This window comes from Amblyraja radiata, unplaced genomic scaffold, assembly GCF_010909765.2.
Source record: "Amblyraja radiata isolate CabotCenter1 unplaced genomic scaffold, sAmbRad1.1.pri S73, whole genome shotgun sequence".
Taxonomy (NCBI): Eukaryota; Metazoa; Chordata; class Chondrichthyes; order Rajiformes; family Rajidae; genus Amblyraja; species Amblyraja radiata.
Window position 1 is genome coordinate 396,198 of NW_022630167.1, and position 15,062 is coordinate 411,259.

General features: G+C 51.0%; 1 protein-coding gene across 1 annotated transcript; it reads right to left on the reverse strand.

Moving 5' to 3' along the window:
- Nucleotides 1-5,604: 5,604 nt before the first annotated feature.
- Nucleotides 5,605-9,578, reverse strand: LOC116969553 (dimethylaniline monooxygenase [N-oxide-forming] 5-like). The gene is made up of 4 exons (XM_033016397.1): nucleotides 9,571-9,578; nucleotides 8,415-8,767; nucleotides 6,689-6,761; nucleotides 5,605-6,176 (listed from the first exon to the last, which is right to left on the reverse strand). The coding sequence occupies exons 1-4, from the start codon at nucleotides 9,576-9,578 to the stop codon at nucleotides 6,050-6,052; spliced, it is 561 nt and encodes a 186-aa protein (XP_032872288.1). The 3' UTR covers nucleotides 5,605-6,049.
- Between the last annotated feature and the right edge of the window lie 5,484 nt (nucleotides 9,579-15,062).

The following is a 15,062-nucleotide window of genomic DNA, read 5'->3' on the forward strand; positions in this document are numbered from 1 at the left end:
GCGGGAGCGCAGGAGGCGGTGCACCGTAAAGGCTGGGCCTCCGTCGATGAGACGAGGAGGTGGAGGAGGAGGGACTGCGGTGACCAAGGAGCTCTCCCGGACTGGCTTTACTCTGGACATGTGGAACGTAAGATGGACCCGCATGGAACGAGGCAACTTGAGCCTCACAGCCGCTGGGTTGATGACCTTCTGGATCTCAAAGGGACCGATGAACTTGAGTGCCAACTACTTGAACTCCACTCTCAAGGGAAGGTCCCGGGTCGACAACCACACCTTCTGGCCCGCGAGGTAGGTGGGGGCCTGGGTGCGGTGACGGTTGGCAGCCGTGGCGTAACGGTCCACGGAGCGGAGAAGAGCCGCCCTGGCTTGGGTCTACGTCCTGTGGCAGCGACGAATGAAGGCCTGGACTGACGAGCAGGAAACCTCTCTCTTCAGCGCCGGGAACGGTGGAGGCTGGAACCCGTAGGCACACTGGAAAGGGGAGAGCCCAGTGGCCGAGCTTGTCAGGGTGTTTTGGGCGTACTCCACCCACAACAACTGCTGGGACCAGGAGGAGGGATGCTTGGACACCATACACCGCAGTTCCGTCTCCATCTCCTGATTCTTCTTTTCAGTTTGGCCGTTGGACTGGGGATGAAATGCGGACGTCAGACTCACGGTGGCACCCACAAGCGTGCAGAACTCCCTCCAGAACACAGAGGCAAACTGGGGTCCCCGGTCGGAGACCACATCGACGGGGAGACCATGGAGCCTGAAGACGTGGAGTAACATGAGCTCGGCAGTTTCCTTGGCTGACGGAAGCTTGGGCAGCGGCACGAAGTGAACCATCTTGCTAAATCTATCGACCACGCTCAGGATGGTGGTGTGACCACTGGATGGGGGCAGGCCAGTAACGAAGTCCAGGAAGATGTGGGACCATGGTCGATGGGGTACAGGCAGTGGAAGCAGATGACCCGCAGGTGCTTGGTGTGAGACCTTGTGCTGGTTGCAAACGGGACAGGCGTTGACAAACTCCCGAGTGTCCTCCTCCAGCGATGCCCACCAGAACCTCCGTAGCACCATCTCCTTGCTCCGCTGAATGCCGGGATGACAGGTGAGTCGAGAGCTGTGGGCCCACTGAAGGACGTCGGACCGCAGGGCAGAAACCACAAACAGGCGATCAGGAGGGCATGCGCTGGGTCCCGGCTGGTTCTCCAAGGCCGCCTTGACCTTCTCCTCCACTTCCCAGGTGAGGGAGGCAACCCTGTGCGAGGACGGGAGGATGGTCTTGGGGCCAGAGGCAGGCTCCTCCTTCGCCAATAACTTTCGAGAGAGGGCATCGGGCTTCACGTTGCGGGACCCAGGTCGGTAGGAGAGGGAGAAGTTGAAGCGGGTGAGGAAGAGAGACCAGCGGGCCTGACGAGAGTTGAGCTTCTTGGCTGACTGGAGGTATTCAAGGTTCTTGTGGACAGTCCAAACCAAGAAAGGCTGCTCGGTTCCCTCCAGCCAGTGACGCCATTCCTCCAACGCCAACTTAACCGCCAACAGTTCTCGGTTGCCAATGTCATAATTACTCTCAGCAGGGGTCAGGCGTCGGGGGAAGACGGCGCATGGATGGAGCTTCTGGTCCCCGGCAGCCCGCTGGGACAGAACAGCTCCCACCCCCACGTCGGAGGCGTCCATCTCCACCACGAACTGTCTCTCTGAGTCCGGAACTTGGAGGATGGGGTACGATGTAAACCGTGTCTTGAGTGTCAGAAAAGCTTCGTCGGCCGCGACAGACCACCGGAACGGAACCTTGGAGGAGGTGAGTGCCGTGAGGGGTGCGGCCACAGTACTGTAGCCACGGATGAACCGTCGGTAAAAATTGGCGAACCCCAGGAACCTTTGGAGCTGATTGCGGGAGTCAGGAACAGGCCAGGTGGTGACAGCAGAGACATTGGCGGGGTCCATCTTGATGTTCCCTTGGCCAACGATGTATCCTAGGAAGGAGACTGACGGGGAGTGTAACTCGCACTTCTCAGCTTTAACGAAGAGCGAGTTCTGCAGGATCCGATGTTGAACTGCCTGGACGTGGTGTACGTGTTCCTCCTTGGTCCGTGAAAAGATGAGGATGTCATCAAGATAGACGAACACGTACTTGTTCAACATGTCTCTGAGAACGTCATTGACCAAAGCCTGGAAGACGGCCGGGGCGTTGGTGAGGCCAAAGGGCATCACCAGGTATTCATAATGTCCCGTGGGAGTGTTGAAGGCGGTCTTCCACTCATCTCCCTCTTTGATGCGGACCAAGTGGTAGGCGTTGCGTAGATCCAACTTCGAAAAGATGGTGGCCCCCTCCAGGAGCTCGAAAGCAGAGGAGATGAGTGGGAGAGGGTAGCGATTCTTCACCGTGATGCCGTTGAGCCCCCGGTAATCTATGCAGGGACGCAGAGATTTGTCCTTCTTCTCCACGAAGAAGAACCCAGCCCCAGCAGGAGACGAGGAGGGACGGATGAGACCAGCAGCCAAGGACTCGTTTATGTATTTCTCCATGGCGCCTCTCTCAGGGGCGGACAGGGTATAAAGGCGACCCCTAGGAGGAGCGGAACCAGACAGGAGGTCTATGGCGCAGTCATAGGGCCGATGATGAGGAAGGGAGGTGGCCCTAGACTCGCTAAAAACCTCCCCAAAGTCATGGTACTCGGCTGGGGCCCCCGTCAGATCTGGAGCAGAACTGGAGCAGGTGGCCGGTTGAGGAGATGAGGCTTGCTTCAGGCACACTTGGTGGCAGGAAGGGCTCCAACCCAAGATGACCCCCGTCCTCCAGTCGATGTTGGGGTTGTGTCGCCGAAGCCAGGGGTAACCCAGGATGAGGGGAAGACGGTGAGACTGCAGGATGTGGAACTGGATGGTCTCATGGTGATTACCAGACAGGAGCATGCGCACTGGGACCGTCTGGTGAGAAACAGTCCCCAGGAGATGGCCGTCGAGGGCGTTGGCGGGAACAGGTTTAGGCAGGGGAACACAACTGATGCCTAGCTGACGGGCTAGTTCCTTGTCCATAAGATTAATGTCACAACCAGAGTCTATGAAGGTGTCGAGGGTGTGAGAACCATCAGACAACAGCAGACGGGCATGACAAAGAGGGCGTCGGGCAGAGGAAAGTTCAGAGGTTCGACTCACCAGTAATTCCTACGCTACTGGCGAATCTGGCCCTTTTACTTGACACTTGGAGATGTAATGACCCGCCAGGCCACAGTAGAGACAGAGGTTCCCCCGACGCCGACGTTCCCGTTCCTCGGGGGGTGAGACTGGTGCGACCCACCTGCATGGGTTCGGGTTGCCTCGACGGTTGCCCCGACGAGGGTAGTCCAGTCTCCGGAGGAAAACGAGCTTGGGTGGATAGCTGGCGGACCGCCTGTCCCTGTCGCCTCTCCCGACGTCTCGCCAGGATGCGTCGGTCCAGACGGATCGTTAGCTCGATAAGCCCATCCAGAGAAGAAGGAAGGTCGTGGGACACCAACTCATCCTTGATAAAGTCATTCAAGCCCAGCAAGAAAGCGTCACACTGGGCCGGGGCGTTCCAATCACTCTGACGGGCCCTGGTGCGAAAGTCGATGGCGAAGTCAGCGACGGTCTGTTTCCCCTGGCTCAACCCCAGCAGACCTCCCGCAACGTCCGGACCCATCGAAACCTCACCGAACACATTGCGAAGCTCCGCGGCGAAGGCCTGGAAAGAGGAGCAAGCCGGCGTGCGTCGCTCCCATTCAGCCGTTCCCCACAGCCGAGCTCTGCCAGTCAGGTGATTAATGGTAAACGCCACTCTCGCCGCTTCCTGGGCGAAGGTGTAGGGCTGTAGGGCGAAGAGAATGGAACAGTTCGTGATGAATGGGTTGCAGCCCTCCGGGTCTCCAGCGTAGCGCTCCGGGGTTCCCACCCGGGGCTCATGTGATGGTCCTGGTGGACCGGGAGCTGGTGCTGTCGGAGCCGGAGGCGAAGCATGGGGTGTAGCCTGGGCGAGGGTGGTCGTCAGCTGTTGGACCTGGGTGGCTAGTGCAACCAATGCTTGCTCTTGGTTTGACACAGCCTGTCGAACCTCTGAGTTGGAGGCAGTGAGCATAGCTTCGTGCTGCAGGAGCGTGTGCTCAATCCTCTCGAAGCGGTTTGACGGAGACGTTGTGTGCGCTGAGTCCATTGTTGGCCAGATTGTACTGTAACGGGTATAGCTTGGACCCAATAGCAGCACAGAATCAGGCAGGTATAATTGGTAATGAACCTTATTATGATACTATAACACAGAGTAGTAACACAGGAATGGGTACACCGTACTCACACAGAGGCTCAGGATTGAGCGAGGGTTCCGAAGAGGGGCAGGCAGGAGACGTAGTCGGGGTAGCGGAAGGTCCGATAACCAGGAGATCCAACACACGATGCAAACAAACCAGCGAGGGAAAGACGAAAGGAGAGTCGAAGCCAGGCAGGAAGTCGAGGAGCCGTTGCAGGGATACACCAAACAGCCCAGGAGAGAGGCAGACAGAAACCAGGAGGTACGGGACGAAGGCCGTGGTCGGGGACAGAAGGCTGAGGTGATATCCGGGAAGACGACAGGACGGAATGGTCAGGGGCAGGCAGGTTCGAATCCGTGTAGTCAGTCGGGAAATCGCTGGAGAGTCTTGCATGAATGCTGAGAACAATCTGGCGCTTTGTGAACGGTGAGGAGAGTCTATATACCGGGTTAATTGGTGATCAGAGGCAACTGAGTGCAACAGGTGAGGAGAGTTGGGCTGATGAGAGGGGGGTGGCAGGCAGGCAGGTGAGGAGAAGGAGGGACCGGTGGAAAAGTACTGGGAGGTGAAGTGGATGAGAATGAGGAGAGGGCAGACTGTGACACTAATTGCTTCTGTCGATGTTATTTCTGTATTATAAATGATGTTATACAAATATACAAGGCAGATTATTATCTAAATGGTTTCGTTGGGGAAACGGGAAGTACAAAGGGATCTGGGGGTCCTTGTTCATCAGGCAAGCATGCAGGTACTGCAGACAGTGACGAACGTGAATGGCATGTTAGTCTTTATAATAAGAGGAGAAGGGTATAGGAGCAAAGATGTCCTTCTGCAGTTGTACAGGGTCCTAGTGAGACCACACCTGGAGTGTTGTGTGAAGTATTGGCACGTTGGCCTTCATAACAAGCGGAGTTGAGTATAGGAGTAAATAGGTCCTTCTGCAGTTGTACAGGGTCCTAGTGAGACCACATCTGGAGTATTGTGTGCAGTTTTGGTCTCCAAATTTGAGGAAGGACATTCTTGCTATTGAGGGAGTGCAGCGTAGATTCACAAAGTCAATTTCCGGGATGGCGGGACTGTCATATGCTGAGAGAATGGAGCGGCTGGGCTTGCACACTCTGGAGTTTAGAAGAATTAGAGGGTATCTTATTGAAACATATAAGATTATATAGGGTTTGGACACGCTAGAGGCAGGAAACATGTTCCCGATGTTGGGGGAGGCCAGAACAAGGGGCCACAGTTTAAGAATAAGGGTTAAGCTATTTAGACCGGAGATGAGGAAACACTTTTTCACGCAGAGAGTGGTGCGTCTGTGGAATTCTGTGCCTCAGGAGGCCTGTTATCTGGATACTTTCAAGAGAGAGCTAGATAGGGCTCTTAAAGATAGTGAAGTCAGGGGATGTGGGGAGAAGGCAGGAACAGGGTACTGATTGTGGATGATCAGCCATAATCACATTGAATGGCGGTGGTGGCTGGAAGGGCTGAATGGCCGACTCCTGCACCTGTTGCCTATTGGTTCGGTGGGCCGAATGGCCTGTTTCCGCGCTGTATCTCCAAACTAAACTAAACTCAAGGCCAATTGTCTAGAAGAAGTACAAGATTGCACAAATAGCCAACAGGAAGGCAAGGAGGTTAAAGAACAGAGGGATTGGGAGATCGCTACGACTTTGCACCAATGTGCGTGTCTTGGTCGGTCGAATAGCACGATCCCACGTGGTCAAGATGGTTTCCCTTGCTTCCCCCCAACTCCTCGGACCAGCTAGACGATATTGGCAAGGTGTACATGGTCCAAAGAAGACATGCTAGGCCAGTCTTGGATCTCGAAGAGCAAGACTCTTGAGGTTGGGTCTGGCACCTATGAGATCGGCCAATTCATCAGCGTAAGCGATGTAGTCCACCTGGATGGTGTTGCGTTGGGATTTGTCGTACCTACAACAAATGCAACGCTTAGTTTGGAGGGTCACCTCTTCCCATAGGCAGGATATCAGAGACTTAGTAACGTCTACTGATGTGTCGTAGAAAGGATATTATCACATGGACCTCAACATACCTCTCCGAAAAGCGAAAGAGAAGGAAAAGGAGGGGTCATCTCAGCCCTCTCACTCAAGTCAAAGCGCACAAGGCAGAAAGCGCACGATAACTAGAGTCAACACATAGCACTCCCGTCCCTGAATCTCCCTACCACTCCTCTAGATCTCTCTCTCTCCCTCTCCCCCTCCTCTCTCTCTCTCTCTTCTCTCTTCTCGCTCTCTCGCTCTCTCGCTCTCTCGCTCTCTCGCTCTCTCGCTCTCTCGCTCTCTCGCTCTCTCTCTCGCTCGCTCTCTCGCTCTCCGCCTCTCTCTCTCTCTCTCTCTCTCTCTCTCTCTCTCTCATTTCTGCCCATGATTACGACTCTCAGAGATGGTTGGATATATAAATCTATGAATTAATAATCCCTTTACCTGTTCGACATCTTTTCTTTCTTCTCCATTATGTCCGTGATCATATCGGCTGTCGATGGTAGATTGGCATCCCCTGAAAAATTGGAAACATATATTAAATAATAAGTCATATTAATGATTTAGTGGTAAAGTGCGGCACGGTGGGTGGCGCAGCGGTAGAGTTGCTGCCTCACGGCGCCAGAGATCCGGGTTCCATCCCGAATACGGGTGCTGTCTGTACGGAGTTTGCACGTTCTCCCCGTGACCTGCGTGGGTTTTCTCTGGTGCTTCAGTTTCCTCCCACACTTCAAAGGTTTGTAGGTTAATTGGCTTCGGTAAAGATTGTAAATTGTCCCCCAGTGTGTGTAGGATAGTGTTAGTGTGCGGGGATCGCTGGTCGGCACGGACTCGGTGGGCCGAATGGCCTGTTTCCGTGCTGTATCTCCCGTTTAAACCAGTTTAGTTTAGAGATACAGCGCGGAAACAGGCCCTTCGGCCCACCGATTCCGTGCCGACCAGCGATCCCCGCACACTAACACTATCCTACACACACACACTGGGGGAAAATTTACAATCTTTATCAAAGCCAATTGACGTGACATCTTTTGATGGTGGGAGGAAACCGGAGCGCCCGGAGAAAATCCACGCTGGTCACGGGGAGAACGTGCAAACTCCGCTCAGACAGCACCCGTGGTCAGGATCAACCCGGATCTCTGGAGATGTAGAGGAACCCCCGTGAATTAAAATCGTGAATTATTTCGAGAGGGTTTGTATCGGGCAACATGGATGTAACGTTGAGGCTCCACAAGGCGCTGGTCAGGCCACACCTGGAGTATTGTGAGCAGTTTTGGACCCCGCATCTGAGAAGGACATTCTTGCCATTGAGGGAGCCCAGCGTAGGTTCACCAGGTTAATTCCCGGGATGGCGGGACTGTCATATGCTGAGAGAATGGAGCAGCTGGGCTTGTACACTCTGGAGTTTAGAAGGATGAGAGGGCATCTTATTGAAACATAAGATTATTAAAGGGTTGGAACACTAGAGGCAGGAAACATGTTCCCGATGTTGGGGGAGTCCAGAACCAGGGGCCACAGTTTAAGAATAAGGGGTAAGCTATTTATACCGGAGATGAGGAAACACTTTTTCACACAGAGAGTTGTGAGTCTGTGGAATTATCTGCCACAGAGGGAGGCCGGTTCTCTGGATACTTTCAAGCGAGAGTTAGATAGAGCTCTTAAAGATAGCGTAGTCAGGGTTAATGTGGAGAAAGCAGGAACGGGGTACTGATTGTGGATGATCAGCCATGATCACATTGTCGGCACTGGGCCTGTATTCGCTGGAGTTTAGAAGAAGGAGAGGAGGGCGGGGGGGGGTCATTTGAAACTTCCCTGAATAATGAAAGGTATGTATAGAGTGGATGTGGATAGGATGTTTCCTCTAGTGGGAGAGTCTAGGACCAGAGGGCACAGCCTTAGAATTAAAGGACGTTCCTTCATGAAGGGGATGAGGAGGAATTTATTTAGCCAGAGGGTGGAGAATCTGTGGGATTCGTTGCCACAGACGGCGGTGGAGGCCACAAGTCAGTGAATATATTTAAGGCTGAGATAGATAGATAGATTGTTGATTAGTGCGGGTGTCAGGGGTTATGGGGAGAAAGCTGGAGAATGGGGTTAGGAGGCCACAAGTCTGTGGATATATTGAACCAGCGATCCCCGCACACTAACACACCTGTAGCAGAAGACATCCTACCTTTGAAAACCCGCGTGGCCCAGCGAGCCTGTAGTTCTGATAAGGGCATGATGGCGCCCAGTGGTTGCATGAGGCCAATGATACAAAGAGTTGGGTGGGTCATTGCGGGGGGGAACACGAGCTTGTACAGGTCCACCTGGTTCTTTTCCACCTTGACCACGGACTCATCCAGGAACGGGTATGAAAACGTGTATCCTGTGGCGAAGACCACAAAGTCGATCTCTTCAACTGAGCCATCCTCGAAGATGGCTGTCGTCTCGGTGAAACTCCTGACATTCGGTTTGACCAGAACTCTGCCCGATATGATGCGGTTCGGCAGATCATCGTTGATCGTCGGGTGTTGACTGAAAATACTGTGATCACGATGAACAATGTTTAGTTTAGAGATACAGCGCGGAAACAGGCCCTTCGGCCCACCCAGTCCGTGCCGGCCAGCGATCGCCCGTTCACACACCAGTTTAGTTTAGAGATACAGTGCGGAAACAGGCCCTTCGGCCCACCCAGTCCGTGCCGGCCAGCGATCGCCCGTTCACACACACTAGATTAGTTTAGAGATACAGCACGCAAACAGGCCCTTCTCCACCGAGTCCGCGCCAACCAACATGCCCCATCTACACTAGTCCCACCTGCTCCCCGCGTTTGGCCCATATCCCTCCAATCCTGTCCTATCCATGTCCCTGTCCAAGTGTCGTGATAGTCTCTGCCTCAACCACCTCCTCCGGCAGCTCGTTCCATAGACTTAACTCTCTGTTTCACAATGGCTCTATGTGTCAATGACTCTATGATTCAATAGACAACATACAATAGACAATAGGTGCAGGAAGGGGCCGTTCGGCCCTTCGAGCCAGCACCGCCATTCAATGTGATCATGGATGATCATCCACAATCAGTACCCCGTTCCTGCCTTCTCCTCATATCCCCTGACTCCGTTATCTTTAAGAGTATCCAGAGAACCGGCCTCCACCGCCCTCTGAAGCAGAGAATATCACAGACTCACAACTCTCTGTGTGTAAAATTATTTCTTCGTCTCTGTTATAAATGGCTTACTCCTTATTCTTAAACTGTGGCCCCTGCTTCTCGACACCCCTGACATCGGGAACATTTCCTGCCTCTAGTGTGTCCAACCCTTTCATAATCTTATGATTCAATAAGATACCCTCTCATCCTTCTTAACTCCAGAGTGTACAAGCCCAGCCGCTCCACTCTCTCAGCATATGACAGTCCCGCCATCCCGGGAATTAACCTACGCTGCACTCCCTCAATAGCAAGAATGTCCTTCCTCAAATTTAGAGATGTAAACTGCGCATAATACTCCAGGTTTGGTCTCACTAGGGCCATGTACAACCGCAGAAGGACTTTTTTGCTCCTATATTCCTATACATTCTCTGCCACAGAATGTAGTTGAGGCCAGTTCATTGGCTATATTTAAGAGGGAGTTAGATGTGGCCCTTGTGGTTAAAGGGATCAGGGGGTATTGAGAGAAAACAGGTACAGGATATTTAGTTGGATGATCAGCCATAATCATATTGAATGGAGGTGCAGGCTGGAAGGGCCGAATGGCCTACTCCTGCACCTATCTTCTATGTTTCTGTGTTTCTATACTCCACCACTCTTGGTATGAAGGCGAACAGGCCAAAACTGCACACGATACTCCAGGTTTGGTCTCACTAGGGCCATGTACAGCTGCAGTAGGACGTCCTTGCTCCGATACTCAACTCCTCTTGTGATGAGATGTAATGGTTCAATGGATGTATGATCCTTTCCCGATGAAGTTCGCACCTGTGGCCTGGTTGTAGTCCATAGTTGCCATGGTTAAATCTCTTGTTCAATGATCGTTCAAAGAACCATTTCATGATGGGCTGTGGTATGAGATCCTTCAGCAATTGGACCGAACGTCGACTAAAAAACATGTTACCTGGGTATCCTTGACTCCCAACTATGTTCAACACCCAAGACCCTCTCCTAGTGCTCAGAAAAACCTGGAAGAAAAATGAATGAAATGTGGACAGGTACAAAGTGCTGGAGTAACTCAGCGGGTCAGGCAGCATCTCTGTGGAGAACGTGGACAGGTACAGAGTGTTGGAGTAGCTCAGCGGGTCAGGCAGCATCTCTCTGGAGAACGTGGACAGGTACAAAGTGCTGGAGTAACTCAGCGGGTCAGGCAGCATCTCTGGAGAACAAATATAGGTGACGTTTCGGGTCAAGACAGGAAACATTGAAACATAGAAACATAGAAAATAGATGCACAAGTAGACCATTCGGCCCTTCTAGCCAGCACCGCCATTCAATATGATCATGGCTGATCATCCACAATAATTTCCCCGTTCCTGCTTCCAGCCTAGACTAAGGGAACCTTCTTCGGATCAAGAAAAACACAAAGTGCTGGAGTAACTCAGCAGGCCAGGCATCCATGTTCACCAGAAATGCTGTTGAGTTACGCCAGCATCTTGTACATATCTTAGGACACGGAATTAGTTTAGAGATACAGCACGGAAACAGGCCCTTCAGTCCACTGGGTCCGTGCCGAACCAGCGATCGCCCGTTCACACACTAGTATAGTTTAGAGATACAGCAGGGAAACAGGCCCTTCGGCCCACCGAAATCTGCCATTATGCTCCAGTTTAGTTCTGATCGGGAGCTGTCTGTGTGGAGTTTGCAAGTTCTCCCTGTGAATGCAAGGGTTTCTCCGGGTTCATTCCACGTCCCAAAGACATTCGGGTTATTAGGTTAATTGTATAAAACTGCCCCCGAATATGTAGTGAGTGGAAGAGAAAGTGCGATAACATCGAACTAGTGTGTGAACGGGCGATCGTTGGTCGGCACGAACTCGGTGGGCCGAAGGGCCTGTTTCCGCGCTGTATCTCTAAACTAAACTAATGTGTGAACGGGCGATCGCTGGTCGGCACCGACTCGGTGGGGAAAGTCCTGTTTCCGCGCTGTATCTATGAACTAAACTAACTGAGACATTTCACAAGAGTTTGTTTACCAAGTACAAGGCCCCAATTGTGCTTGCAATCAGGTAAACATTGCTAATTAACTTGCAAAATATAACATTATCTTAATCATTGATTCTGCTACAAACATTGATATATCAGATGTAAATACAGAGATAGAGAGTTGATTAGTGCAGGTGTCAGGGGTTATGGGAGAAGGCAGGATAATGGGGTTATGCGGGAGATAGATCAGCCATTATTGAATGGCGGAGTAGTCTCGATGGGCCGATTGGCCGAATTCTGCTCCAATCACCTATGACTTCATGACCTGCTGAGTTACTCCAGCACTTTGTCTAGGCCGGAAGCAGGAATGGAGTACTGATTGTGGATGATCAGCCAAGATCATATTGAATGGCGGTGCTGGCTCGAAGGGCCGAATGGTCTACTTGTGCACCTGTTTTCTATGTGTCTATGTTTCTATGTTCCTGTCCGCAAACCAGTTTTCTACCCATGTCAGTACTGTACCCCCAATACCATGTGTTCTAATTTTGCAAGCTGTGACAGTCCTTCCATCCCGGGATTAACCTGGTGAACCTACGCTGGGTTCCGTCAATAGCATGAATGTCCTTCTCCAAATTTTGGGACGAAAACAGCACACAATACACCAGCTGTGATCTCACTAGGGCCCTGATGTTCGTGATGTTGGGGGAGCAGAACTAGGATCCACACACAGTTTAAGAATAAGGGGTCGGCCATTTGGGACTGAGATGAGGATAAACATTTCCACCCAGAGAATTGTGAATCTGTAGCCATTTAGGAGTGAGATGAGGAGAAACTTTTCCACCCAGAGAGTTGTGAATCTGTGGCCAATTAGGACTGATATGAAGAGATACTTTTCCACCCAGAGAGTTGTGAATCTGTGGGATTCTCTGCCACAGAAGGCAGCGGAGGCCAATTCACTGGATGTTTTCAAGAGAGAGTTAGATTTAGCTCTTGAGGCTAACGGAATCAAGGGATATGGAGTATTGATTGTGCATGATCAGCCATGATCATATTTAATGGCGGTGCTGGCTGGAAGGCCCGAATGGCCGAATCCTGCACCTTTTGTCTATGTTTCGATGGTCCGATTCATGTGTACCTTAAAACCTGCCGTGTCCCTCATTTTGTTACGCACCTGTTTTGCAGTTTGGCTGATTTCGACGGAAATATCCCCTACAGAATTCCCGATCCAAATCACAACGACATTCTTTCCTTCAAATACTTGGGGATCCTTGTATTCCTTGCTGTGGATATGTCGGCCTTTGAAAGATGTTATGCCTGGAATCATCCGAGAACATTGACAACATCAGTGTTTGAGATAGAGTGATACAGTGTGGAAACAGGCGCTTCGGCCCAACTTGCCCACACTCGCCAACATGCCCCATCTACACTAGTCATAGAGTGACACAGTGTGAAAACAGGCCCTTCAGCCCAACTTGCCCACACCGGCCAACATGCCCCATCTACATTAGTCACAGAGTGATACAGTGTGGAAACAGGACCTTCCTTCTGCCCAACTTGCCCACACCGGCCAACATGCCCCATCTACACTAGTCATAGAGTGATACAGTGTGGAAACATACCCTTCATCCCACACCGGCCAACATGCCCCATCTACACTAGTTCGACCCCGACCAACATGTCCCATCTACACTAGTCCCACATGCTGCCCGCGATTGGCCCGTATCGCTCCAAACCTGTCCCATCCATGTACATGTCCAAGGGTTGTGATAGTCCCAGCCTCAACTACCTCCTCCGGCAGCTCGTTCCATACACCCACCACCTTCTGTGTGGAAATGTTGCTCCTCAAATTCCCATTAAATCTCCCCCCCCCACCTCTCTCACCTTAAACCCATGTCCTCTGGTTCTCGATTCCCCTACTCTGGGCAAGAGACTCTGTGCATCTACCCGAACAATTCCTCTGGTGATGTTGTGCAACTCTATACGATCACCCCTCATCCTCCTGCGCTCCAAGGAATAGAGCCACCGATTCTCAACTCTCTGGGTGGAAAGGTTTCTCCTCATCTCAGTCTTAAATGGCCGAGCCCTTATTATTTAACTATATGTGATGCCTGGTTCTGGACTCCCCCAACATCAGGAACATGATTCTTGCATCCAGCTATTTCAGCTTTTTAAATAATTTTATAAGTTTCTATAAGACGCCCTCTCATCCTTGTAAATTCCAGTGAAGACAAGCCTAGTCTGATCTATTTCTCCTCATATGACAGTCCCGCATTCCTGGGAATTAACCTTGTGAACCTACACTGGGCTTCCTCAATAGCAAGAAAGTCCTTCCGCTAATTTGGAGACCAAAACTGCACACAATACATAGATACATAGATACATAGAAAATAGGTGCAGGAGTAGGCCATTCGGCCCTTCGAGCCTGCACCGCCATTCAATATGATCATGGCTGATCATCCAACTCAGTATCCCGTACCTGCCTTCTCTCCATACCCCCTGATCCATTTAGCCACAAGGACAACATCTAACTCCCTCTTAAATATAGCCAATGAACTGGCCTCAACTACCTTCTGTGGCAGAGAGTTCCAGAGATTCGCCACTCTCTGTGTGAAAAAATGTTTTTCTCATCTTGGTCTTAAAGGATTTCCCCCTTATCCTTAAGCTGTGATCCCTTGTCCTCGACTTCCCCAACATCGGGAACAATCTTCCTGCATCTAGCCTGTCCATCCACTTAAGCATTTTGTAAGTTTCTATAAGAACCCCCCTCAATCTCCTAAATTCTAGCGAGTATAAGCCGAGTCTATCCAATCCTTCTTCATATGAAAGTCCTGACATCCCAGGAATCAGTCTGGTGAACCTTCTCTGCACTCCCTCTATGGCAATAATGTCCTTCCTCAGATTTGGAGACCAAAACTGTACGCAATACTAGTAAGATTAAACGAGAACTTACCAGTTTGAAGTATGATCTTTATTTTATGAAGAAGAACGTTGAGGGAATACGTGAAGAACCCCGCTAGGACGCATGCGTACCATTCTTCAAAGCAGCGGTGTGAGATCACAGATAACTATAATGACTAAACATAGTAAGATTAGGAAAGAGATACCAGTTCCAGATATGACCAAAAGGTGGGAGCGGAGGGCACGTATTCCCTCAACGTTCCTCCTCATAAAATAAAGATCAAACTTCAAACTGGTAAGTTCTCGTATAATCTTACTATTTTACTTCGGATTCACGTGAGTGACTACGTGAAGATTTTAAAGCTCTGTGATCTCATGCCGTGGAACGAGTCCATGCTTCACATCTGCCTTGATTGTGGGGAGAATAATGTTAACAGTATTAGACATCAATACAAACTTGATGTAACGAAAAGGAATTTATTAAATCCAAATCATAGCCCTTGTTGTGGGTAACTCATACTACAGAACTTAAAAGTGTTTCAGAAAATGTTCCTGGTTCTATGACCGGTTTATGATAATAACGTTGGAATGTTCGTTCTGTTGACCATTCTGCAGACCTGAGGATTTGGTCCATAGGCACATCCAGTTGTTTTGCTGCCGATGTAGCTGCAGCCCTGGTGGAGTGAGATTTAAAAATGTTAGTGTCTACTCCCGCCTTCATTAAGACTTGTTTTAGCCATCGCGAGATGGTCTGGGTTGTTACTCTTTTGTGTGTCTGTGTGTGGCTAATTAACAGAGCCACTTCTTTCCCTCG

What these genes read in the sequence shown, in the direction of transcription:
- LOC116969553 (XM_033016397.1), bottom strand. An exon ending in GGCCACGCGGGTTTTCAAAG is followed by an intron (nt 6,762 to 8,414) that starts GTAGGATGTCTT and finishes CCAATTTTTCAG; the next exon opens with GGGATGCCAATCTACCATCG. An exon ending in AAAGAAAAGATGTCGAACAG is followed by an intron (nt 6,177 to 6,688) that starts GTAAAGGGATTA and finishes CATTTGTTGTAG; the next exon opens with GTACGACAAATCCCAACGCA.